Source organism: Drosophila kikkawai, chromosome 3R (genome assembly GCF_030179895.1).
Source record: "Drosophila kikkawai strain 14028-0561.14 chromosome 3R, DkikHiC1v2, whole genome shotgun sequence".
NCBI classification, from domain to species: Eukaryota; Metazoa; Arthropoda; class Insecta; order Diptera; family Drosophilidae; genus Drosophila; species Drosophila kikkawai.
Window position 1 is genome coordinate 21,682,548 of NC_091731.1, and position 25,664 is coordinate 21,708,211.

At 47.1% G+C, this 25,664-nt stretch overlaps 6 protein-coding genes across 6 annotated transcripts; all 6 read left to right on the top strand.

Moving 5' to 3' along the window:
- Nucleotides 1-849: 849 nt before the first annotated feature.
- On the top strand, nucleotides 850-5,863 carry LOC108073286 (aminopeptidase N). The gene is made up of 6 exons (XM_017164841.3): nucleotides 850-1,420; nucleotides 3,010-3,168; nucleotides 3,248-3,722; nucleotides 3,835-4,073; nucleotides 4,160-5,414; nucleotides 5,472-5,863. Exons 1-6 carry the CDS (start codon nucleotides 927-929, stop codon nucleotides 5,787-5,789), a joined length of 2,940 nt encoding a protein of 979 aa, XP_017020330.2. The 5' UTR covers nucleotides 850-926; the 3' UTR covers nucleotides 5,790-5,863.
- An 828-nt stretch (nucleotides 5,864-6,691) lies between these two features.
- Nucleotides 6,692-10,132, top strand: LOC138928748 (aminopeptidase N). The gene is made up of 5 exons (XM_070286304.1): nucleotides 6,692-7,277; nucleotides 7,475-7,630; nucleotides 7,771-8,484; nucleotides 8,549-9,776; nucleotides 9,840-10,132. The coding sequence occupies exons 1-5, from the start codon at nucleotides 6,712-6,714 to the stop codon at nucleotides 10,074-10,076; spliced, it is 2,901 nt and encodes a 966-aa protein (XP_070142405.1). The 5' UTR covers nucleotides 6,692-6,711; the 3' UTR covers nucleotides 10,077-10,132.
- Nucleotides 10,133-11,247: 1,115 nt separating this feature from the next.
- On the top strand, nucleotides 11,248-14,773 carry LOC108073540 (aminopeptidase N). The gene is made up of 4 exons (XM_017165224.2): nucleotides 11,248-11,967; nucleotides 12,425-12,899; nucleotides 12,956-13,194; nucleotides 13,253-14,773. Exons 1-4 carry the CDS (start codon nucleotides 11,276-11,278, stop codon nucleotides 14,700-14,702), a joined length of 2,856 nt encoding a protein of 951 aa, XP_017020713.1. The 5' UTR covers nucleotides 11,248-11,275; the 3' UTR covers nucleotides 14,703-14,773.
- Nucleotides 14,774-16,602: 1,829 nt separating this feature from the next.
- LOC108073531 (membrane alanyl aminopeptidase) lies at nucleotides 16,603-20,386 on the top strand. Its single transcript, XM_017165212.1, has 6 exons — nucleotides 16,603-16,687; nucleotides 17,181-17,712; nucleotides 17,777-17,941; nucleotides 18,000-18,716; nucleotides 18,783-19,901; nucleotides 19,973-20,386. Exons 2-6 carry the CDS (start codon nucleotides 17,186-17,188, stop codon nucleotides 20,268-20,270), a joined length of 2,826 nt encoding a protein of 941 aa, XP_017020701.1. The 5' UTR covers nucleotides 16,603-16,687; nucleotides 17,181-17,185; the 3' UTR covers nucleotides 20,271-20,386.
- A 1,308-nt stretch (nucleotides 20,387-21,694) lies between these two features.
- LOC108073552 (aminopeptidase N) lies at nucleotides 21,695-24,797 on the top strand. The gene is made up of 5 exons (XM_017165236.2): nucleotides 21,695-22,332; nucleotides 22,396-22,879; nucleotides 22,938-23,185; nucleotides 23,247-24,359; nucleotides 24,418-24,797. Exons 1-5 carry the CDS (start codon nucleotides 21,695-21,697, stop codon nucleotides 24,713-24,715), a joined length of 2,781 nt encoding a protein of 926 aa, XP_017020725.1. The 3' UTR covers nucleotides 24,716-24,797.
- Nucleotides 24,798-24,920: 123 nt separating this feature from the next.
- Nucleotides 24,921-25,656, top strand: Burs (Cuticle-tanning hormone bursicon). The gene is made up of 3 exons (XM_017164921.3): nucleotides 24,921-25,103; nucleotides 25,162-25,286; nucleotides 25,347-25,656. Exons 1-3 carry the CDS (start codon nucleotides 24,974-24,976, stop codon nucleotides 25,611-25,613), a joined length of 522 nt encoding a protein of 173 aa, XP_017020410.1. The 5' UTR covers nucleotides 24,921-24,973; the 3' UTR covers nucleotides 25,614-25,656.
- The last annotated feature ends 8 nt before the right edge of the window (nucleotides 25,657-25,664 follow it).

A 25,664-nucleotide genomic window follows, 5' to 3' on the forward strand; every position in this document is an offset into this window, starting at 1 on the left:
AAGAGACCTTACCCGCTCTCCTAGATTTTTGCATTTTTTCCCCTCTGGTCGGCTGGTAACTCCCTGTTGACCACAAGTCTCATTTGTTTGTTTTCCGACAACAGAGAGTCCTAGATCTCGTGCCTGATCCGCAGTATCCAAGACTGTATCAAGGGGACTGTTATCATTAGGAAAAGCTGCTGCCAGACCCAGGATACACAGAATTTGGCCCAGTAGGGCGATTGTTGGAAGTTTAGACATTTTCAGGCTGGCCAAAAACACTATTAACTGAAGCGTTCGGACGGAACAAGGCTTATAAGCATTGATTTAATAAGCCTGGATTATTCCTAGCCACGGGTGTTTTTTATAGATTTTAAAATTTAAAAAATGCAGCAACACATCCTTAATTTATATAAATATTTATTTATTTATATGAGCCAACTATTCCATAGTTACAAAAACAGGTTTACGATCGGGAAAAGGGTATACTTATCCCATGTTTTAGGGGTTGTTATTATTCCTGTTCGAAGAGTACTAGTGCTGGCATACCCCTAGAGATTGAGGCACCTGCTACCACTCAAAAAGAGTGCGTTTTTTCTGGGGCGGGTGGATGAATAGCCAGCCCGCATGGCAGGGCGAGTCGTTAGTGTGCCAAGGACCGCACCGTGACCTGCTCAACGCCACTGCCTCGAGTGTCGTTGTCGTCATCGAATGAGTACGAGTGGGAGCCAATGAGTACTCGTGTTTGCAGGGCACTCTTATACTCGATCCGCTCGAGACATTCTCATCGATCAGCTCAGCGAGCCCCGCGGCTTATCTTATCGGGACAGGCGGGCTTTAGCTACAGATATAGCCGTGTGGCCACTCGTCGGCGACGCTCAGTCGAGTTGCGGTTGCCAGGGCGCGAGCAGATACTGCCTTCGATCCGAAACGTATTCCGTATCACCATGATCACGCCGGCAGCGTTTTCGTGTGCTTTTCTCTTCTTACTGGCCCCGATGGTCAGGGGATCCCTGCCAGGTCGGGATCGCCCATCTCTGCGACTGCCCAACGAGACCTATCCGCTGCTCTACCGCTTGCACATCTCCAGCGACATCCACCAGGGCACTCTCTTATTCAGCGGAAATGCCACCATTGACGTAGCCATACGGCAGTCGACGAACGAGATAGTGCTGCACGCCAAGAACCTGACCGACATCCAGATTACGGTGCGCCAGCTGACCGGCAACGAAGTCGAAGGGGGCTGGGAGATCGTGGACGATCTGACCCACACTGTGAACCAGGACGCGGCCTTCCTTATTATCCATCCGAGGGAGAACTACCAGGCCTTTGAGGCTGGCCAGCGTTACCGCCTCGAGATACTGTACACAGCTATTATGAAGTCAAAGCCCATGGGGCTCTACTATATGGATTACAAAGATGAGCAGAGTAATCGGACTGTGTAAGTATTACGTCTATCGATGGAGGGAGATAAGGCGAGAGCCTAGGGAATCCGGGAGAGATTTAGGTTTGTTTTTTAATGGGTTTATGATTTATAGATTTTATTTATGTCCAAAGCTAAACTATAATTAACTAAATCAGTTACTTAATAGCTTTAGAAATAAATAAAGAATTTAATTAGCATTTTGAAAGATAGGCCGCATAATTAATTAAATAAGAGGCACCTTTCCTGATTGATGGGTTAATCCAAGACAGGCACGCGCTATACGAGTTAGTACTCTGTTACATAACCGAGAGAGATACTCGTAAAATCAGTTCACTTTGCCTCTCACTTTTATTTTGTTATTTAATTTTTTACTTTCTGTTATTATTCCCATTTGTTTGGCTTTACTTTTTAATTACTTTGCTGCCGTAGACAGAGCCCTCGGTCTTTATCGCTATCAGGCGGCGGCATAGTATACTCTTGCATATATTATATATGTAGACCCATGCCATATGGCATAGGGAGCGCGTCACCGGGGTGACGATGTAAACAATGCGACATAGTGAGAGTTCTGAATGGGGGGATTCTTTATAAACGGGGCATGACTGTGTGACCACGAACAATCTGGGAGCCACGGCTTATCACTTCCTCCGGTGTGTTTACTTAGTGTTTTTATTTTACTTCGGGCGTAACCGAGACCCCGGGTTTGTTTTCATTCCCATTACCCATTATTTTTGGGCAAATATACATACGCAATAATAAGCTCGGATCTGGGAGAGAGGCAGAGCTGGTTCTCGCCGTGATTGATCATTCCGGCAGCCGCAGGCTGCAACTGGTTTTTCTTAATTTTTTTTTCTTGTTTAGCGTTCAACGATCTGGGAATTGGGACTTTGGGATTTTTGGCCTGAAATGACTTTGTTTAATTATATATATATTTTTCATAGGCAGACGTCGAGTACACTTGGCAACAAGTAATTATCTGTGAATATTCATAAATTTGATAAGTCTGTCTGATTAGGAATACTAGCAACTGTGGGTAGTATTCGATTTCATTCATTAAATTATACAGAGAAACTTGGCATTTAATAAGTAAATAGTTCTTTTTTGGGGGGAAGATATATTAATTCCTAGAATTTATTAAAGGAAAAACAAATAAAAATATAAAAATTGCATTAAAATATACTGAGAAACTTGGCATTTAATAAATAAACATTTATTTTTTAGGAAGAAAATACATCAAATCAAAGAACACAAATAAAATATAAAAGATTCTCTATCTAAAAATCGCCTTAAAAATTATTAAATTATTTATTGCGCCGAATTTATAAATTTTTTTTTTATTTTCTAGGAAAAAAATATTTTGAAAAGCATTTTTACTAAGAAAAGCTTATCAGAATTGCAAATAAATAATTCCGGCTTTGCTTAACCTTTCACTTCTAAGTAGGACTTTGTAAGTTCTTAAGTAAATCAAATAATACGGATGTAAATAAAATATAATTACAGAAATAGACTCATTATAGAATCCATAATCCCTCTTAGGGGCTTTAAATATTTATTTTAACAATTTTTGTAAATTCTAAACAAATTTATAAATCTAAATCTCGCAGATATGTAGCTGCCACCCAATCGGAGCCCACCTATGCCCGCCTAATCTTTCCCTGTTATGATGAGCCTGGATTCAAGTCCAACTTCAGCATAAAACTCACACATGGCAGCAGTCACTCGGCCATATCCAATATGCCAGTCAAGGAAGTCGTGACTCACGGGTAATTTATTCAATTTACATGTTAAATTAAAATATTATAAACATAAGCTCCTTTAATATTTTCTTTTATTTTATGGCAGCGACTTGACAACGACATTGTTTTATCCCACCCCACCCATGTCCACCTATTTGGTGGCCTTTGTCATCTCCAATTTCGATAGTATTTCGGAGACCTTTAGAGGAGTCACTCAGAGCATTTATTCCTCGCCGAGCACCAAGGAGAAGGGCCAGAGTGCTTTGAAGAATGCTGTGAGAACAGTGGCTGCCTTCGAGGATTACTTTGGCGTATCCTATCCGCTCCAGAAGCTGGATCATGTGGCACTGAAGAAGAACTATGGGGCGGCCATGGAGAACTGGGGACTGATCACCTTCAAGGAGGCGAATCTGCTGCAGCAGGACTCAGAGGATTTGCACAAGCGGGTGATGGATAAGATTACACAGAACCATGAGATTGCCCATCAGTGGTTCGGGAACTTGGTATCACCCGAGTGGTGGACCTATGCCTGGATGAACGAGGGATTTGCCACGTACTTTAGCTATGTGATTACTGATTTGGTAAGGGAAAAGGAGGGTTGAGAAATAATTAATAACTCAACTCTGAAATGTATTAAATGTTGCATATTTTGTGGCTGAATAGATTAAATTTAACTTCAAACTTCTTCCTCAGCTCTATCCCGAGGACAAGGTGATGGACATATTCGTGGCCGATGAGGCCGATCGTGCCTACAGCTACAACAGCTTCTTCGATGTCCGTCCCATGTCCTCGTACGTGGAGAAGGAGAAGGACATCATGGCGGCCTTCGACATCATCACCTACAAACGCGCAGCCTGCGTCATCAAGATGTTTCACCACGCCTTCCGTCAGAAGATATTTGTCCGCGCCATCAGCCGCTTCCTGGAGAAATAGTAAGTAATGGTCAACCATCCCACGAACTGGCCAATTGGAACTCATGAGCCAAAGTCCTTCGCTCTTCCCTCTCTCCCTTGGCTAGTCGTTACACGGTGGCCAACGAGCTGGATCTCTTTGATGCACTGCAGGCGGAACTGCAGGAGGACGAGTACTTCTCCCATCAGGTGTGGGCATCAAAGATAAGAGACATAATGCTGTCCTGGACGCACAGCGAGTGGATGCCCATAGTAGTGGTCACAAGGAACTTTGAGAATAACTCCATTACCTTTAGCCAAAGATCGATACACTCCAAGGACGAGCTGTGGTGGATTCCCCTCAACTTTGCGACGGCCCAGGCGCCCAGCTTTGAGGACACCCAGGTGGATTTCTTTATGCCACCGCAGTCGCAGTATTCGGTGACGCTGGAGGATCTTAAAATGCAGCTCGGAGGCCGGGACTGGATCATAGTGAACAAGCAGCAGACGGGCTTCTACCATGTCCACTATGACACGGACAATCTTAGGGCCATTGCCCGCCAGCTGCAGACGAACCACACGCTTATCCACCCAGTAAATAGGGCCGCCCTCTTCCGGGACTTGAAGCCCCTTATCGAGCACAACGAGATTGAGCAGGTGGACGTGCTCTTTGAGATGCTCAAATACCTGGAGTTCGAAGAGGATATGCTGCCGTGGAACCAGGTGGCCGACACCATTGAATTCTTGCGGCGCAACCTGTTCGGCACCGCCTCGGAGAAACTGTTTAATGAGTTTGTGCGCCGCCTGGTCAATCCCATCTTCCGGCGCCTGTATCTAGATCCGGCAACGGAGCATGTCTCGAATAGCGCCCTGGACGCCGGCCAGGTGATTGTGCAGATGGCCTGTCTGGCCGATTCCCAGGAATGCCTGGAGTACACCCGCCGGCTGACCAAGGAGTACATCTTTAAGAAGATCAACTTGACCAACGACTGGGACTACTATGCCACGTACGACACGGTTCTGTGCATGGGCGTTAGGTACCTGAGCGACCGGGACTTTTATGCGGTCATCGACATGATGCAGGCCGCCGACAGGAACACGGTGTACTATGATGACATGATCTACTCCCTGCGCTGCACCCAGAGCCATCGTCACCTGCTGTACTACCTGGAGGTGCTGCTGGGCGAGAACTCCACGCATTGGATCCTCAGTGATCCCGAGGCCATGATGTATCTGTCTTATGTTTACAAATCCAATCTGGCGGCTAGGCCGGTCATCTGGCAGTACATCGATCGCAACTACAAGCTGCTCTGCCGGTCGCCCAACTTTGTGGAGATCTTCAATCAGATTGCAGAGTTTGTGCCCAGGCAACAGAGGCCTCAGGTGAGTGGAAGTTTAATATAAAAATGATATATTATATTTATGATAAATTCCTTCCAGTTTGAGCGACTGCGCCAGGCCATTGCCAGCCACATGGACTTGGAGTCGCCTAGCACCAGCAAGCAGCTCATCGAGTCCAACTCCCCGCTGGTGGGCAAGAAGGGAAAGATTGCGGAAAACTTCCTGGACAAGTTCCAGCAGCAGATTTACAGCTGGCTGATAAGCGAGGTCCCTCCAGAGACCGCCAAAAGCGATGCTATACTGGCTGCATCGCTAAGCGTGGCCAATGGCTCCAGCCGGCCGCAAGGAATCCTCAAGGATGCCACTCGAGTAGTGCGGAGTGCGTTGCGGTCAATAGATTCATCGTTCTACAGATGATTAGTTTACTCTTAGGGACTACTTAAGTACAAGCTCAATTCTAAATAAATTAATTCCCCTAGAACAAGACAACATTCCAGACATGTTATCACTGGATGTAGGGGAAAGGAGCTTTTCCCCACGACTCCTCGAATGGACGATAAGGGAAATCAATTGGACCTAGTCTAGGGGGAATGGATAAGCATGTCCCTGAACTAAAAGTCATTGGCAGTAAACAGTCATCTGATCTGTGAAATATTTTATGGCCATTAAGATATAGTAGAGGGTATACTTGAGGGGTTTTGGGACTTTCTATCAAGGTTAATAATTAATTTCTTTAGTTTTCTTCAATTAAAATGACAATATTTAATTAAATACTTGTCAAATACATATTCATTTATAATCAAACTACTCATATGTTAAGGCGTCATGCCCAGCCTTTTATAAGTGAATTTATAGCTGTTGTGTATTTTCCTAGTTTATGGCCTCAACAACTTGCAGTTTTCCAGTGCCGTCTCAGACACACCGATAACTTAATAATTTACGGCGTAATTAAGTTTAGACCTATTAGTCAATATTAATAGAACTTCAATAGTAGTCCTTAACCTGCTAACGATAAGGATCTGGCTACTGAATCATTTGAATAGTGACTCCCCTTCTAAAGCCATTTAAGATCTGCAAAAGAACTTGGTCTATTTGAGACTCTTAACTTGAGAGGACCTCAAAGCCGACCGATAAATATACGTTTTACTGCCTAATTAATCGTTTTGTTTGGCTTGGCCCAGTGCACTCTTTGGTCAATAACGAGCGTTGTGCCTGTTTTATCGAGTGTTGCGCAACAATCTTTATGGCGATCGTCGTTCAGGATTAGATATGGTTTAGTCCATAAATAAGCCGGCGGACTGCGGCGGCCGTTCAATACGAAAAAAGCCAAACAGCCAACATGGCTAGGTGGCTGCTAAACTCGTGTGTCCTGCTGCTCTTGGCAGTGAGCAGCCTGCAGGCGCGCCTGATCCTGCCACAGTCCCTGGACGTCGACGGTATCCAGCTGGAAACAAAGGGAGCCGAAGCCCTCCACTACGCCAGTGTTAGTCCCCGCGTGGACGACAATAGTGAGGGAAACTACCGGTTACCTAACACCACGGCCCCCGAGGCCTACGACGTCGAGCTCTGGACTAATGTGCACAGTGGACTCAGGGAGTTCAATGGCACCGTCAAGATCGACCTTCAGGTACTAGAGGAGACCAAGGAAATCAGGCTGCACTATCGCCAGACCTGGAACTTCACGGCCGAGATTATCAGCCGCGATCTGGCCCAGCCCGTGGTGATTCCTCTTACGTTTACCAATGAGAGCACACGCGAGTTCCTTACCTTTACGCCGGAGGACACCGCGTTGTCCTTTGCGGCCAACACCAACTGGACTTTGACCATCAACTATACCGGCATTCTGCGTACCGACATGGGCGGCTTCTACTACTCCAGCTATACGGACGACGATGGCACGGTCCAGTAAGTTGGATTTCTATGATTTCTATGTGCTTGGATTGTACTTAGTATGAGTTCTTATCGAACTATTAATGTCGATTGTACTTGATTACGTTTAATTTCTTATCGGCATATGGCGTTGAGCTTATCTTAATAAGGTTTAATTAGGTGTTGCTTGCTTGTGAAATGAAATATTTAATTTTTTACCTTGACATCCCCAGCTACCTGGCCACCACTCAGTTCGAGAGCACCAATGCCAGGCATGCATTCCCCTGCTATGATGAGCCCGCCAGGAGAGCCACCTTCAACATTACCATTCACCATGATTCCAGCTACACGGCTGTCAGTAATATGCCTGTGAATGAGACAAAATCCAGGTGGGTTTTAAAAACAATTATAAACTTGGATTGGTACAACTTGGCGTATGAGCGATAAAATTACTCATACGCAGCGTGGACCCTGTTTAGGTACAAAAGACTTGTACAATTTATTTAATTTCTCTTTGTATCCCCACCAGCTCTGGTGTCACCGCTTTCCAGACCACGCCCAAGATGTCCACCTACCTCATAGCCTTCATCGTTTCCGATTTCGAGTCCACTACGGGCGAGCTTAATGGCCTGCGGCAGCGTGTCTTCTCGCGGAAAGGCAAGCAGGATCAGCAAGAATGGGCTCTATGGTCTGGTCTGGTTGTGGAAGCCAGTCTGGCCGGTTACTTTGGTGTACCTTTCGCCCTGCCCAAGCTAGATCAGGCTGGCATACCCGACTTCTCTGCCGGAGCTATGGAGAACTGGGGCCTGGCCACCTATCGCGAGCAGTACATGTGGTGGAACAAGGAAAACTCCACGATTAACCTGAAGACGAGCATCTCCAACATCATTGGACACGAGTACGCGCACATGTGGTTTGGCGATCTGGTGTCTGTGAAATGGTGGACTTATCTGTGGCTCAAGGAGGGCTTCGCCACTCTCTTCTCCTACGAATCGAACGACATTGCCTTCCCCGAGTGGGACACTTATCAGATCTACCATGTGCAGGACTATAATAGTGCCCTGCTGAACGATGCACTGACCAGCGCCGTGCCCATGACTCACTATGTGCAGACGCCTTCCGAGATCTCAAATAGGTACAACACCTTCTCTTATGCCAAGCCTGCCAGTGTTCTTTACATGTTCAAGAATGCCTGGTCGGACAAGGTCTTCCGGTCTGGATTGAACAAATACCTGACCAAGAAGTGAGTAACCTAGTTTAACTGTCAAGTTTCTCTCCCTTATCAAAGACTATCCTCTCCCAACCAGCCAATTTACTTCCTGCGATGAGTGGGATCTGTTTGCCTCCTTCCAAGAGGCTGCCAATGAGAACAACCTGGTGTTACCCACTTCCGTGGACAACATCTTTAGCAGCTGGTCGCATCAGGCAGGTTATCCCCTGGTGACGGTGACCCGTAACTACGATACGGGTGCCATCACACTGAAGCAGGAGCGTTATTTGGCGGACAAGGATAGCGGCAATTCGGCCACCTGGTACACGCCCATTAACTTTGCCACGGCCTCCAATCCGGATTACCGCAACACGAGTGCCTCGCATTATTTGCTTAATGTAACAGAGACCACAATCACGGATGTCCAGGTTTCCAGCGATGGATGGCTGCTGATCAACAAGCAACAAGCTTTCTATATTCGCACCCTGTACGATGAGCAGAACTATCTGCTCCTGGCCGACGTCCTCAACAGCGAGCCCTGGCTCATCCATCACCGGAATCGCGCCCAGCTGCTGTACGATGCATACATCTTTGTGACCACCAGTCGCCTGAGTCATAGAATCCTGTTCAATCTGCTCGCTTATCTGAAGAACGAGGATGCTTATGCACCCTGGTCGAATGCCAACACCATTTTGACCGTCTTTGATCGCTATCTGCGCGGCGATGACTCTTACTACAACTTCCGTACCTTCGTGCAGCGTCAGATCGAGCCTGTTTTCGACAAGATCGGAGTGAACGAGATTCCCGGCGAGCATTATCTGAACAATTATTTGCGCATCATTACGGTTAGCCTGAGCTGTCAGGTGGGCTATGTGGACTGCTACACACGGTCCGAGAAGAAGCTCTCCGAGTACCTCTTCAACGGAGTTGCCATTGAGCCCACTTTGAGGACTCAGGCTTATTGCGCCGGTCTGCGTTCCCCTTCGGCTGAGATCTATAGCCGCGTAAAGTCGGATTTGCTTTCCTCCACGGATGCCACTGATCGTAGCTTGTTCATCACGTCGCTGGGCTGCTCTGGAAAGGCTGATCAGTTGGCTGAGTTCTTGAGCCTGTCCTTGGACACTGCCAACGGCTTGAGCTACTCGGAACGCACTTCCTTGCTGAACTCAGCTTATTCCAGGAGCGAGGATGGTCTGACCGCCAGTCTGTTGTTCCTGGAGACCAACTGGGAGGCATATGCCAAGCTATCGGAGACTGTCAAGCCCCTCGACTTGGCTCTGCGAGGAATAGCCACCTATGTGGTTAGCGAGAAGCAGAAGACAAGGGTAGGTGGACTGTACTTGAACTTGGAAAGATCTTTAATAATATATACTTTATTCCTTCCTTAGCTCAACGCCCTGGTGGAAGAGGTCAAGTCGAAGGAACCTTCTTATCTGGCTGATAATCTGGAAACCGTCATCGACTCCCGTATCCAGGCCAACTTTGACTGGCTGGATGTGCATCGTGATCCTACGTTCACTTGGATTGAGGACCATTTGGCGGAGAAGGGCAGTGGCGCCATGACAATGCCCCTAGCCACGATCCTGATCAGTGCCTTGGCCCTGCTCCTGTCGCATCTATTTTAGACTAAGTTTGAGTATTATATACCTTTAAATAAAGAATTAAATGAGTCATAACATAAGAGATTGTGTTTTAAGAAGAACTGATAACCATCTATGGATTACTATATGGATTTCTCAAATGTATGCCCCCAAGTTTGGGGGGCTCAAAGTTTCCCAAGATGGGATTGTGAAATCAGTGATTACTGCGGATGGATCGGTTTATGGCTTTAGTGGCCGATCAATCTTATCTTGGTTCTGGGAATTGCATTATTGCCGATAAAGTACACTGATAAATGGGGCTTAGGACGAAATTCGAGTGTGAAGTGGATATTTACAGAATTGCGGTTATGGTTTATGGAGTTCACGTGCTCATATCAGTTGGCATTTGATTGATTTTGGAATGTTCAAGAACAGGGACATATAATACCTGGAATTATAACCTTCTTGGTCACTATCCACTTCATTAACCTCTGGGTTTTACCAGAATGGTCAATTGATTGCTTAGTTTTCATCATTTTGCTGAGTAATTCAAAACAGATTAATGGTCGGGTCTTTATCTCAAGAGCAACGGCTGAAGGGTCCATTATAGTAATCATGATTTAGAGTTGTACAAACATATCTATAAACAAGCGTGTGAAACTGAAATTCTACTAAAAGAGTAGAAGTTCTCTGTTGGGTTGTGAAAATAAAAGTTGTTTTCTTACTAGATAAGAGTCTGGCATACTTTTCTGGTGTTTAAGATGAGAGGATTTTATAATGGGAATTGTTTTGTGACCAGATTTGGTGTCACATCTCACAGCTAACTATTTACTGAGGTTAAACGCGATCAGATCTTAATGAAAAAAAGTGAAAATCTACACTAATATCACTTATACGCACCTTTATCAGATCAAGGGCAGTCCGCTTTGCCACTTGGGATTTTATCAGCTTGTCTATCTTGAAAGGAACATACTTATTGGCCACTATCTTGGCCAACTAGCTGTTACCAACCCTAGCAAAAATACATCTATATATTGGCCAAGTCACGATAGGAATCCAAAGGGTAGTGGTCGTTCCATCGAATGGCTGATTTACGGCCTAAGGCGGCTTTATAGCACTGCCAGACGACACACTTCGGGCCAAGATTGGGGTAATCTCTTTACGTGGTCCCCAGATAAGAAGACGGGTCTCGCTTAAAAGTGGCCAGCCCGAGTGGATCGGTTCAGTCTTGCCGCGCTTTCGCCATGAGTCGCGTCCCCATCCTGCTGGCCGTGCTTTTGACCATTTCCGCCGTTACCCAGGCGGCGGTGGTGCGCACCTTCCCGCCCCTCGAGCAGCTCGGGCAGCTCCTGGAGAATCCCAATGCCCGTGCGGTGGTTCCGTTCGCCGATGAGGATAACTATCGCCTGCCCAACGACACAATCCCCAGCCACTATGCCGTCAGCCTGACCACTAACGTCCACACAGGCGAGACCAAGTTCACTGGCACCGTGGCCATCACTCTGTCGGTGTTGACCACCACCTCTACTATTGTGGTGCATGCCCGCCAGCTGGAGAACTTCACCGCTAGCATCATCCAGCAGGGTGTGACTGGAGCCACTGCCCAGGACTTGACCTGGTCGTATGAGGAGGAGCGCGAGTTCCTTACCTTCAGCAAGACGGATCTTAGCTTTGCCGAGGGCACCACCTGGGTTTTGACCATTTACTACGAGGGCAACCTGCGCACTGACAACGGCGGTTTCTATCTGTCCACTTTCACTGACGATAGTGGCGCCACCAAGTACCTGGCCACCACCCAGTTCGAGAGCACTGACGCCCGTCACGCCTTCCCCTGCTACGACGAGCCCTCCAAGCGGGCCGAGTTCACCATTACGATCAAGCACGATCCCAGCTACAATGCCATCAGTAACATGCCCGTAGATGAAACTGCCTCCAGGTTGGTTTTTGGGGGAGGGGAGAAGTGTGGGATATTGGGAAATAATTTTAGTAATATTTCATTCACAGATTGATAGGTGATCCTTCTTAAAGGTTGATAGAAGTTCTATAGCTTATACTTCGATATTAATTCTTATTACATATTTTGGTTAATTTTTTATAGGCTTAAAATTATGGCTTTACTTGCGACTTTATCTATTTTTTAATAAGGAGAACTGTTTAAATTGTTTTAAATTACGAAATTCTGACTGTGACGTAACGATATTCCCTTATCAAAACATAGTTTATGATAGTCATAAAAAGCTACGTGAACGCTATCATAAAAATATTTTATGATTTTTTATGGCACTTTTTAAGGCAGAATATAGAAATATATATATAGCAAAGAATGCACTTCTATATCCTTTTCGAATTCTTTAAATCTATATTAAATCTTTCCCTATTTAATCCTTTTGCAGCTCCGGCGTCACCGTCTTCCAGAAGACCGTAAACATGCCCTCTTACCTGGTGGCCTTCATCGTCTCCGAGTTCGTCTTCACTGAGGGTGAGCTCAATGGCCTGCCGCAGCGCGTCTTCTCGCGCAAGGGAACCGAGGGCGACCAGGAGTGGGCTCTGACCACTGGCATGCTGGTGGAGAAGCGTCTATCCGAATACTTTGATGTGCCCTTCGCCCTGCCTAAGCTGGACCAGGCTGGCATTCCTGATTTTGCCGCCGGCGCCATGGAGAACTGGGGTCTGGCCACCTACCGAGAGGAGTATCTGCTGTACAACCCGGAGAACTCGACGATCAATACTCAGACGAACATTGCCACCATTGAGTCGCATGAGGATGCGCACATGTGGTTTGGCGATCTGGTGGCCATCGAGTGGTGGAGTTTCCTGTGGCTGAAGGAGGGCTTTGCCACCCTCTTCGAGAATCTGGCTGTGGATCTGGTAGGTTCTTTCATATCTAGGATTTTTGTTCTCAAGCTAATCGTTTTGCTTGACAGGCCTATCCCGAGTGGGACATCTTCCAGACCTTCCATGCCGGCTCCTACCAGAGTGCTCTGGTCAACGATGCCAGCCCCTCTGCCCGTCCCATGAGCCACTTTGTCCAGAAGCCCTCGGAGATTTCTTTGCTGTACGACTCGGTCTCGTATGCCAAGGCCGGATCCGTTCTGGACATGTGGCGCCATGCCCTCACCAACAAGGTGTTCCAGCGTGGTCTGCACAACTACCTGGTGGACAAGTAAGTCTATATTTTGTATCCTTAGCAGCTAATCCCTAATAATTTCATCCTTTTGCAGCCAATACACTGCCGCCAATCCCACCAAGCTCTTCGAGGGCATCGCCAAGGCTGCTGTCGAGGAGAACTACGCCGTGCCCGCTACTGTGGACGAGATGATGAGCAGCTGGACCAACCAGGGTGGAGTGCCGCTGTTGACCGTTACCAGGGACTACGAGGCGGGTACCTTCACCGTCAATCAGTCGGTGTACACCAACGACAAGGACTACACCAACGACAAGCTGTGGTACATTCCCATCAACTATGCCGACTTCTCGAACAATGATTTCCGGAACACTGAGGCCACTCACTACCTGCTAAACACCACCGAGTTGGTCGTCGACGCCAAGCTGGATAATGAGAACTGGCTGGTGCTGAACAAGAAGTCTGTCTTCTATTACCGCATCAACTACGATGCCCGCAACTGGCAGTTGATCACCAACACCCTGACCACTCGTCCGCACACCATTGATCCCCGTAACCGTGCCCAGTTCATCAACGATCTGTATCGCTTTGCCACCAGCGGTCGTGTGGAGCATGCTACGCTGCTCCAGCTGCTGACCTACCTTCCCCTTGAGGATAAGTACTCGCCTTGGTCCGCCGCCAACACGGTGATCACCCTGTTCAACCGGTATCTGAGTACGGATGAGGCCTACGGACACTTCCAGTACTATGTGGCCATGCTGGTCGGAGATCAGTTCGACAAGTTTGGCGTGAACGATCTGCATGGTGAGCACCATCTGGTGAAGTTCACCCGCAATGTGGTGATCAACATCGCCTGTCTGGTTGGTGTCCCAAGCTGTCTGACCGAGACCAAGGCCAAGCTGACGGCACTGGTGGAGCAGGGCATCGCCATCGAGCCCAATCTGCAGTCTCAGGTTTATTGCAACGGTCTCCGACAGGCCGACTCCAAGATCTTCGACTTTGTCTACGACAAGCTGATGAACTCCAACGATCAGGCCGAGCGCCGCCTGCTGATCTCCGCCCTGGGCTGCTCCCAGGATGCCACGCAGCTGGAGAAGTTCGTGTCCAGCAGCATTGATCAGACCAACAGCCTGCGTGTCCAGGAGCGTATCACGCTGCTCAGCCCGGCCTACTCGCGCGGCGAGGTAGGTCTTCTGGCCTCCATTGAGTTCCTGCAAGATAACTGGGAGGCTTATGCCCAGCTTAACACCGGCTTTGGCGGTGTGAATCCCCTGTACAGCGACATCGTGGGCATCTCCGCCTACACAGTCAATGCCAAGCAGCAGGAGGAGCTCCAGAAGCTGGTGGACACCGTGAAGGACTCGTCCTATGTACCCACTACCCTGCAGGCTAGCGTGGATGCCAATGTGAATGCCAACACCGCCTGGCTAACGGCCAACCGGGATCCTGTGATTACCTGGGTCGCCGGTTTCCGCAGCGGCAGCCCCGCCTTGGGAGCTTCCCTCTTGGCTGTGCTCCTGTGCCTCCTGGCCGCCAAGCTGGCATAGTGTTTTTTAGACTCCTAAGTTAGATTTAGTTCCTCGTATTTGTGTGCCAATAAATTCCAATAATTCCCTAAGACACTTGTGTTTGCTCTGGTCGAGAATTTACAGTTCCTTTTGGGGCTTTATCGATGGTTTTATGGAATTGCGTGATCGAGGAGGGGTGATCTCATAAATTCCCCCATCCAGAGCGCAGAAAACCTACAGAGTTCTTACGTTCGTCCATGAGCTAGCCATAAATGTATCCGTAATCAGCCGAAAGTACTAATCATGGCCTTGGCAACGAAACCCATTGGCTTGCTCTTGGGCTGAAACTCTGAAAAAAAGAAAGAAAGAGCTAAAACCCATATTAATTTATAGATTTTTTAAATTAAAACCGAAGCCCATTCGGAGTATTATTTATATTTTTTAAACAATGTATGTCTTATCACCCAATAAATATACTGGAGATCGTGTGTCTTTAAAAAGTCCATCTGATTTATAAGTTTACTTGGAATTATAGATAATTTGCTTTTAATTATCTATATCACTCTGGGACTTTGTATTTCTGAAGTGCTGACTAAGAGATTGACATCTATTTGGCCAACGATTAAGGTTGTTTGTTTAATGAAGTTTATAATTGATAATAAATACATACGACTATGGTTTGAGTTACCTTAAAATCTTTGAAGTGTTTGAAATCGGTCATACATTCAGTTAATTGGGTCATAAATTAAGAGTGAATTTTATTGTAATATGGTCGGACACTTATCAATCAATACTAAACAAATTCTCAAAGGCGTCTAAGTACACAAAAGATTATAGATTATATAAAAAAGGCAACGGTTGCTATGGAATATTTCAACAAGCTTTTACTATTTGAAACTTTGATAAAATATTAAAATATTTTGGAAGAATTCCTTGGAAAAATAATAAAATACGACAGTTTAATTTGCTGGTCAATGTAATATTTTTAATGGGAAATAAAATCTGCTCGAGGTGTCCCAAAAATCTTCTTTAAAATCTCCTTAAAATCGTTTTAGAATCCACATAAAATGGTTTTAAAATCTTCTTAAATAAATAATTATCTGAAATGTTATTAATCTAGGGGATTTTTAATTTGTATTTTCAATGAACATCTTCCGTTATTTATCTTAACCCTTGAAAACAATTTAAAACTATTTTGACAACCGTGTTGAAACAAGAGCTTTATTCTTGAGTGTAAAATAATTAGTCGGAGGTGCTAGTTTAATTGTATAACTTTATTGATAATTTCTAATCCAGTTCTCTTCAACTTCAACCTTTTTCCAATAATGATGGCGTACAACTTCAAGTTCTTTCTTTTCTTTCTGCCACTCATTCGATACTATGAGTTGGCAGCATCCGTAATGACAGATGTAATGTTAGCTAACAGCCATAAGGCGCGGAATTTGAATATAATCCAATGTACTATTTGGGTTTTGACCCAACAAACCGAAAAATCGGACATAAACAAGCCTTCAATCAAAGACCAAAATCCAAGACCAATTAATAAGTCACCGTGACACAAGAGACACCAGCTTGGTCTTCCAAACACAATATTTAAAGTGTTTGTTCCCCTGGAAGACTGCAAATCACGCTCGATAAGATTGCCACAGGCAGTGCATCGTAAAGTGGCGACGCTTCCACAAAACAAGCAGTGCAGCGGAAATCAAATGTTATGCCATCGTCTGGCGGCACTGGCCATATTCGACGGCTTCCATCGGTGGCCGATGGGGGAGTGCGTAAATCACCGCCACGAATCCTTATCGCCCCGCTTAATCTATAGACCCGGCCGACACTATCTTGGCCGAAATAAAAAGCTAAAGGCTACAGATAAGCCATTGATAAGGGCCAAGTCTGAAACAGGCCAAGTACCATATAAACGGGACCCGGATCGGCCAGCGTTTAGTTGTCGATTCGAATCGCGTGCCGAGTGGCGTGCGAAATACCAATTCTAGTCCCGGGTCCGTGATCGAGCCCTGTGCAAAAAAGTGAGTTTCCGTGTGCTAGAAGTTATATAAGTGTAGATCCAATCTATGATGAAATTCGATCATTGTTAGATGATAAAAAAAAATAGAAAAAAGGATTTAAAAAAAAAACATAGAAATTAAATTTTAAAGATATTTCTAAACAAGATTGGTTCAAGGATATTTTGTAAAAGGAAAAGTTGGTTCTCTGTTGGAATTTTTCAAGGAGAGTTTCTTGAAGATGTCTTCTTGAGCTAATTTTCGTAATTATTTTTTTATATTGGCCTTAAATTTGAATTTTCTTTGGACATTCACATTTTATAAACCGAAAAACACACCAGCTTTGTACCAATATTGCACTATAAAAACAAATGCTACAATTAAGATACAGCCAGATTTTATGAAAGCTATAATTATAAAATCCAATAAAGGAATAAATATCTGGCACTTTTCCCATAAAGTTTCCCTGCTTTACTATCTACCTCTAAAGATATTTTCCAACTATAATCCAAATTAGATATAATGTTCGCCCTGCGAGTGGCTCTACTCCTGGCCGCCTGTGTGGCCTTGGCCTCCGCCGGCACCCGGCAGCTGGTCCAGGATGTCCAGCCTCCTGTGACCCTGGCCACCACGCTGCAGGACTATCGCCTGCAGGAGAATATCAAGCCGGCTTACTACAACATCACCCTGAGGCCCTACCTGCTGGAGACCGATGGCACCAAGCGATTCACCTTCGATGGCGAGGTCTTCATCGAGGTGGTGCCCACGCTGGCCACCAACAGCGTTCACCTGCACTCGAAAAATCTCACCTACTCGGTCTCCCAGTACTGGGCCAAGCCCGCTGATGGAGTGACTACCACACCGACGGCCACCAACTTCAATGCCGCCAATGAGACGGATGCGGATACGGATATTGTGAAGCTCACCACTGCCGCCAATTTGGAGGCCGGTAAGAGTTATATCCTGCACTTCGTGTACACCGGTTTGATGGAGGATGATATGCACGGCTTCTATCGCAGCTACTACGTGGACGACAACAATGTGACCAAGTGGGTCTTAGCCTTTACCTTAAGGTGTTCCTTGGGGTCTAAATGGTTTGATTCCTTTTTGCAGGTGGCTCGGCTCCACTCAGTTCCAGACCAACCATGCCCGCCGCGCCTTCCCCAGCTTCGATGAGCCCCAGTTCAAGGCCAAGTTTGATGTGACTTTGATCCGCCACAGGACCTTCAATACGGCCAGTAACACGCGCTTGATTGGATCCTATCCTCATGCCGAAGAGTAAGTTACCGTTAGTCCCTTGTTTGTATCGCATTAATTTTCTCCTTTGCTTTGTCAGGGGATACTATGTGGATGTGTACAAGACCACGCCTACTATGTCTACTTACATCCTGGCCTTCATTGTTTCCGAGTTCACCGCCCGCAAGGACACCGAGTTCGGAGTTTTGGCCCGGCCCGAGTACTACACCCAGACGCAGTACCCCTACAACGTGGGCAAGCAGATCCTTAAGGAGATGGGCACTTACCTGAATCTGGACTATTACACTATGGGCAACGACAAGATGGACATGGCCGCCATTCCCGATTTCTCGGCAGGAGCCATGGAAAACTGGGGTCTGCTCACCTACAGGGAGCGCAGTCTTCTGGTTGACGAGTCCGCCACCACCCTGGCCTCGCGTCAGTCCATTGCCGCCGTGGTGGCTCATGAGCAAGCGCACATGTGGTTTGGCGATCTGGTGACCTGCCAGTGGTGGAGCTACACCTGGCTGAACGAGGGTTTCGCCCGCTACTTCCAGTACTTTGGCACTGCCTTCGTCGAGACCGAGTGGGATCTGGATAAGCAGTTCGTTGTGGATCAAGTGCAGTCGGTGATGGCCATGGATTCGACCAATGCCACCAATCCCCTGAGTGATGAGAACACCTACACCCCTGCCCACCTTAGCCGCATGTTCAACAGCATTTCCTACAACAAGGGAGCATCCTTTATCCGCATGATCAAGCACACCATGGGCGAGGATAAGTTCCAAGAGGCCCTGCAGTCGTACCTGGTTAAATAGTGAGTATTCCAGAACCCTAACCGTTACCGGAAGTGGATTAAATTTAAGGTTAACTCCCTCCACAGCTCCTACCAGCCCTCGTATCCGCAGTACCTGTTGAGCTCTTGGCAGCAGTTCTGGCCCAACAGCAGCTACAATTCCAGCTCCGAGGAGATCTTTAACAGCTTCACCACACAGGTGGGCTACCCCGTGATCCACCTGGAAGTCGACGAAAGTCAGGTTCGCTTCACCCAGAAGCGCTTCCTGCTGAAGGAGAACGACGGAGCCAACGCCAGCCTGGTCTACACGGTGCCCATTTCCTACACCCACAGCGAGAATGTCAACTTCCAGAATGCCACGCCCAAGTTCATCTTGCGCGCTGGCGTTCCTACTACCGTGACCTTTGGCACTTTATCCCTCAAGTGGATCATTGCTAACGTCCAGCAGACGGGTTATTATCGAGTTAATTACACTGAGAACAACTGGCATGCCATCCACCAGGTGCTGAATACGGCGGATCACGGTGGAATCCACGAGAACAACCGTGCCCAGATCGTGGACGATTTGTTCAACTTGGCCAGAGCGGGCCAGATTTCCTACAACCTGACCCTGCAGGTGATCGAGTACCTGGAGACGGAGACCAACTACATTCCCTGGACCTCGGCCTTCAACGGTTTCAACTTCCTGACCATCCGACTGGGCAACGACACGGCCAACTTCAATAGCTACATCCAGCAGCTGACCCAGAAGGCCTACAACCAGCTTGGATTTAATGAAACCTCCGAGGACAGGGCATTGGATATCTATCTCCGCACCAAGGTCCTCTCCTGGGCCTGTCGCTATGGCAGCACCGATTGCATCAACAAGGCCAAGAGCTACTTCCAGTCGCTGGCCACCGTGCCCAAGAACATCCGCGCCACTGTCTACTGTGTGGGTCTGCGCGAGGGTGGAGCTGCCGAGTTCCAGGCTCTGTATGACAAGTTCAAGGCCGAGACCGTGGCCACCGAGGAGACCCTGCTGCAGAACTCCTTTGGCTGTGTGAAGAGTCAGGAACTGATTGAGCGCGTCTTCAATCTGATCATCAGCGATGAGATCCGTCGCCAGGATAAGTCCTCCGTTCTGGCCACTCTCTACACAGAGAACAACGAGAATGTGAGCCCAGTGTTTGCCTTGGTGACCAAGCAGCACGAGGAGCTGGCCGAGGCGTAAGTACTCCCAGGACTTGATAGATTCCTATTTGATTTCTTCATTAAAATTTTTATTTTCCTTCCCTTAGAATGGGCGGTTATTCCGCAGTGGCCACCGTGATCTCCAACATCGCCGCTCGCTTCACCACCCAGCAGCAGTACGATGACCTGGTGGCCTTCAATAAGGCCAGCGGTTCCAAGTTTGGAACCTCTCAGGCCACTTTGACCGCTGCAGAGCAGACTGTGGACGAGAACCTCAAGTGGGCCGCATCCAGGCTGGGTGACTTCCGCACTTACTTGGCTGGCCGTAATGGAAGCGCCGTGGTTAATGCCTTCAGCGCTCTGAGCCTGCTCCTGGTGGCCCTGGTCACCATGCTGCGCCACTAGGCATGGCACCTCTGAAAGGAGGGGGGACAGGTGCACCCCCTCCTCCACTAATTCATAAAGTATTTGTACAGTTAGAGCACCCAATAAAAGAACAAGAACGCCTTTTGTAGATAACACTCCGCCGTATATTCACTCGGCTTAAAGGGCCTCCCTGGCGACTAAGTTTACGATCTGATTAGCGCCATTACTCGCACTATCGTTTGGGGATGATTCAGTTTGCAATCTTTAGGGGATTTCATTGAACTTAAGTGCTCGCCATAAATACGTATCGGCGGTGCTGTAAACTATTGTATTTTACAGTCGTTGAAGACATCGATTTGAGGGCCTTTGTTTCGAAACTATTTCATGGGTAATATACCCTTTTTTTATTGCCTATTCTCTAATCGATCGGTTATCTTTAGTTGGGCCATAAAATCTTATCAATAGAGGCTTAGCGGCTAGCAGATACCAAGCTTATATGGAAATGATACAGATCCTTATCTAAGGTGTGGGCTTTTGATTTAACGAAACTAGTATTTAACGTCTAAATGCATTTTAGTGCGGTTAAAAAGGCATATAATTTTATGAACTACTTTATCTTGTTATTTATTGAACATTTCTTGTGAATTTGATTGAATCATTTGATATGTTTCTGGACATATTGTGTTGATAAGCCATAAAGTCCTTATCGTTTCAAATCGATTTTCTCTTCTAAGAATATCAGCTGATTTTTTATAGATTTCATCAGGTTGGACTCTTGCTCCTTTTAGAATTATGACGATGGGGGTTTTATTTATTTATCAAATTTTTAAAACTTGTTTCTGAGAACTATTACCAATTGTTTGCCAATCATAAATTATAAAGCTTTTGTCATTTATTTATTTTGGGACGCATGGCAATAGAAGGTTCCCCGAAAAAGCAGGTAAGGTAATTTACCTTACAGAAAACAACAATTTTGACCAATTGGTTGGATTCTTTTAAAACAAAAGGTAGTTAGGTTAAAACAAAGTTATTTAAAGCAACGAACGATTATTATAAAGTAAAATTAAAAAATATATATAAATTAAAACTTCATTAAGTTCTTAAGTTCTTTTTAGTTGTTGGACCCTTGTAGGGAATGCTATTATTTTATTCTGAGATTGAATAGAAAATCTATATTATTAGGGAGACTCATTTACCTCAGTGATCTAAAAAGATCAAAGCACGTCAGGTAACCTGCTGTTATAGATCGTAATTATTGTTATTATTTAGCTTAATTAATAATAAGTGAGACCCGAACATATGTTGGTGTGATTATTTATGGGAGGTGTGACAGCTTGTTCTATTGATACGAACTGCCCGTAATCTAATCATCTCCAAGGGGGAACTTTTATTTGCGCTTCTGATTTCGGCGATCCGGCAGAGTGTCATTTTTACTTAGTCTCAGTATTCGAACTTCTGTCGGCATGAACGGATCGGGTTTGCGATCTTCTGTGGCATTTGTGGGGCTACTCTTTGCCCTGCTTGCCGGCTCTGCGGCGGGAGCCAGTTACCGGCTGGACGGTAGCATTGCTCCCTCTCACTACAACCTGACCATCGGCGTGCTGAGTAACGCCGCCGACTCCGCTCTCTTTGACGGTGAGGTGGGCATTACTCTGCGGCTGGCCGGGAACACACCTGTGTCCGTGATTACACTACACTCTGACGGCCTTAACATATCGGAATGCTGGTTGCTCGATGGCGCAACAGGTGCGCAGGTGGAGGTTATCGCCAGCGAACGGCTGACTTATGACGCCGCCACTCAGCAGGTGAACGTTCCCTTAACGCAGGCCCTGCAGCCTGAACGAGATTACACGCTGGGCTTCAAGTATGTGGGTCGCATACGCACAGACCTGGTGGGACTCTTCTCCGCCAGCTATGTGGAGCAGGATACCAATGTCACCAAATGGATGGCCGTCACGCAGATGCAGCGCATCAATGCCCGTTTGGTTCTGCCCTGCTTCGATGAGCCTGCCATGAAGGCCAAGTTCCTGTTGCAGATCGAGCGTCCTGATGGCTACCAGGCCATGGCCAACACTAGGCTAAGGGAGACCACCGCTGTAGAGTAAGGATTTACTCCTCAGTTTCATAAAAATATTACCCTAATCTTTACTTTATTGAATTCCAGTCAGGGTCGCTTTGTGGATCACTTCCTAGAGACCCCCGTGATGTCCACTTATCTTCTGGCTTTCATGATTGCCGATTATTCGGCCCGTGGTAATGTCAGCAAGTTTGCAGTCCTGACCCGTCCAGAGTTTTACAATTATACGGAGTTTAGCTACCATGTGGGTCTGCAGGTGGTGACGGAATACGAGAAGTTGTTTCAGAGTCCTTACCAGCAGCTGGGCAACGATGTCTTGCAGTATGCCAGCTCACCCAGGTTTCCGCATAATGGCATGGAGAACTGGGGTCTCATCATTTACAGCGATGGTGTCCTTGTCCAGGAGCCTGGCTACTCTGATGGCTGGTCGAACAAGGAGTTTGCTGCCCGTATCATTGCCCACGAAACCTCACACATGTGGTTTGGAGACAGTGTAACCTTTGAATGGTGGAGCTACTTCTGGCTAAATGAGGCCTTTGCTCGTTACTACGAGTACTTTATGGCTGGACAGGTTGGATCCTTCTTACAGGATAATCTGGAATACATAATATATGCTTGTTTTCTTACAGCTCTATCCTGAGTTCCACTTGGACCAGCAGTTTGTGGTGCGCCAAATGCAGATGATCTTTAACACAGATGCCAGGAACTCCACCCAGCCCCTGACCAGTCCAGAGTCAGAGATCCAAACTCCCGCCCAGATAGCCTACAAGTTCAGTGGCATTACCTATGCCAAGGGAGCCTGCATTGTGAGGATGTGGCGGAATGCCATGGGAGCAGATAACTTTGACACGGCCATCAGGAGCTACCTGGAGGAATAGTAAGTTATAGAAAATTAACAGTTACCAAATATCCTTTAACCATTTTCCCGATTTTTCCAGCCACTTGAAGAACACTATTCCTCGAAACCTTTTCTATTACCTCTACGAAAACTGGCCTGCCACACCCTATGTAGATCTGGTAAAGTTCTTTGCGGATTACACCGAACAGGTGGGCTATCCCATGCTGATGGTTAACGCCTCCAGTGAGCACTTCATCAACGTGGAGCAGAAGCGATTCCTGCTGAATCCCTTGGATGGCAGCGATAAAACTTTAAGGTACACGGTGCCCATTACCTATGCCACCAATCTTGCTCCCAATTTCTACAACCTGACACCTTCCATATACATGGACAAGTTAGTGGATGTGGTGAGGCTATACTTCGATGAGCCTATTGACTGGATCTTGGTCAATCTGAGGCAGTCCAACTACCAGCGAGTGCTGTACGATCCCACCCTGATGAGTGGCCTGCAGGTGGCTCTCTCAGCCTCCAATCACAGTGGTATTCCTGTAGAAAACCGGGCGCAGATCATCGACGATCTGTTTAACTTTGCGCGAGTTGGTTACCTCGACTATGCCGAAATCTTTGAGTTTTTGGAGTACCTTAGTTTGGAGGTGGACTATGTGCCCTGGTATGCTGTGTACGAGAACCTTGATCTGGTCGCCAAACGTCTGACACCGGAGCAGCTGCCCAACTTCAGGAGCTACCTCGAAGACATCACGGATACTGTTTTTAATAAACTGGGAGTGGGCTGGAGTGCGGCGGATACGCCTATGGATGTGGCCCATCGGAACAAACTGGTCAGCTGGCTGTGCCGTTACCAGGCCCATCAATGCCGTGAAAAGGTCAACGTGAAGTTCAACACGGAGCAGGAGAAACCCTCGCCGGATTACCGGGAAACCTTTTACTGTGCCGCTGCCAGAGATTATAATTCTTTCACCCTGATTTGGGCCATGTATTTCCTGGAGACCCGACCTAGTGAGAAGGAGTTGCTTTGGATGGCCACCAGTTGCACCACGACTTATGAGACTTACTATAACAAGATGATCCTGAATAGCACGGAGAGTGTGGAGAACAAAAAGGCGGGAATAGCTCGTCTTTATGAACAAAATCCGGATCTGGTGCAGCCCATCTTTGAGATGATAACCCAGAATATCACTGAGCTGGCTCTGGAGTAAGCTCTTGAAGATTAGCTCTCTATATTATTTATTTATTCATATTTCTTCTTTCAGTCTGGGCAGCTGGTCGGACACCGCCGAGGTGGTCAGCAATATGGCGGAGTACTTCACTACACGCGAGCAGCAGCAGCTCTTAAAGGACTTTAACCAGGACAACCAGCAACTCTTTGGACAGTCGGCTTCGGTGCTTTCGCAGGCCTTGGACACAGTCGAACAAAATCTTCAGTGGGCGGAGCAGCGTCTGGACAAACTGGTCATCTTTTTGAGCCGCAGAAACGGCAGTTCCGGTCAGGAAGCCACCTCCATTCTGGTGCTGCTGGTGGCTTTGGTCAGCCTAGTAGCCTGGCTTTGATTAGCTGGTTTAAGTGTATGTGTGTTTGTGTGTGTGGAGGGGAAATAAAGAGATTGAAGTGGTGGAGCGCCACGGGAGAAATGCCCTTTTCGTGTACGCAATTACTAGGCAAAAAGGTTTAGGCTGAGCGCAGCTTTATTAGGCCATAATTTACGCAGTCGGGCTATTACTGCTGGCCAAGACGGTACATATAAGGCCACTGGCAGCGGGCAGCGTCTTCCATTTCTCGCGAGACACACTCGCAGTTGGGCTGACGAGATGCTGCGCCATTTGCTACGTCAGGAGAACAACAGGCTCTTCGTCTTGGTCCTGCTCTACTGCGTCCTGGTTAGCTTACTGAAGCTCTGCACCGCTCAGGCGGACAATGCAGTGGCCGCCACCGAAAATGGTATGGAAAATACGTTTTGATTTCTTCTAGCTCTTAGGGTTTTTGTTTCCCTTTCCAGATATCACCCATCTGGGCGACGACTGCCAGGTGACGCCCGTCATCCATGTCCTCCAATATCCCGGATGTGTGCCCAAGCCCATACCCTCCTTTGCCTGTGTGGGTCGCTGCGCCAGTTATATACAGGTGGGGTGTACTGAATTCCAATAAGAAAACTCTATTCTATTTTAACGAATTCCTCAAAAGGTATCTGGCAGTAAAATCTGGCAAATGGAGCGCTCTTGCATGTGCTGCCAGGAGTCAGGGGAGCGCGAGGCAGCCGTCTCTCTCTTCTGTCCCAAGGTAAAACCTGGCGAGCGGAAGTTCAAGAAGGTGCTGACCAAGGCACCGCTGGAGTGCATGTGTCGGCCCTGTACCTCCATCGAGGAGTCTGGCATTATTCCCCAGGAAATCGCCGGCTATTCGGACGAGGGTCCTCTCAACAATCATTTCCGGCGCATTGCTTTGCAATAGATCATTCCATCAATACAATTTTGCATCATGAAAATAAATTAAATTTTTGCC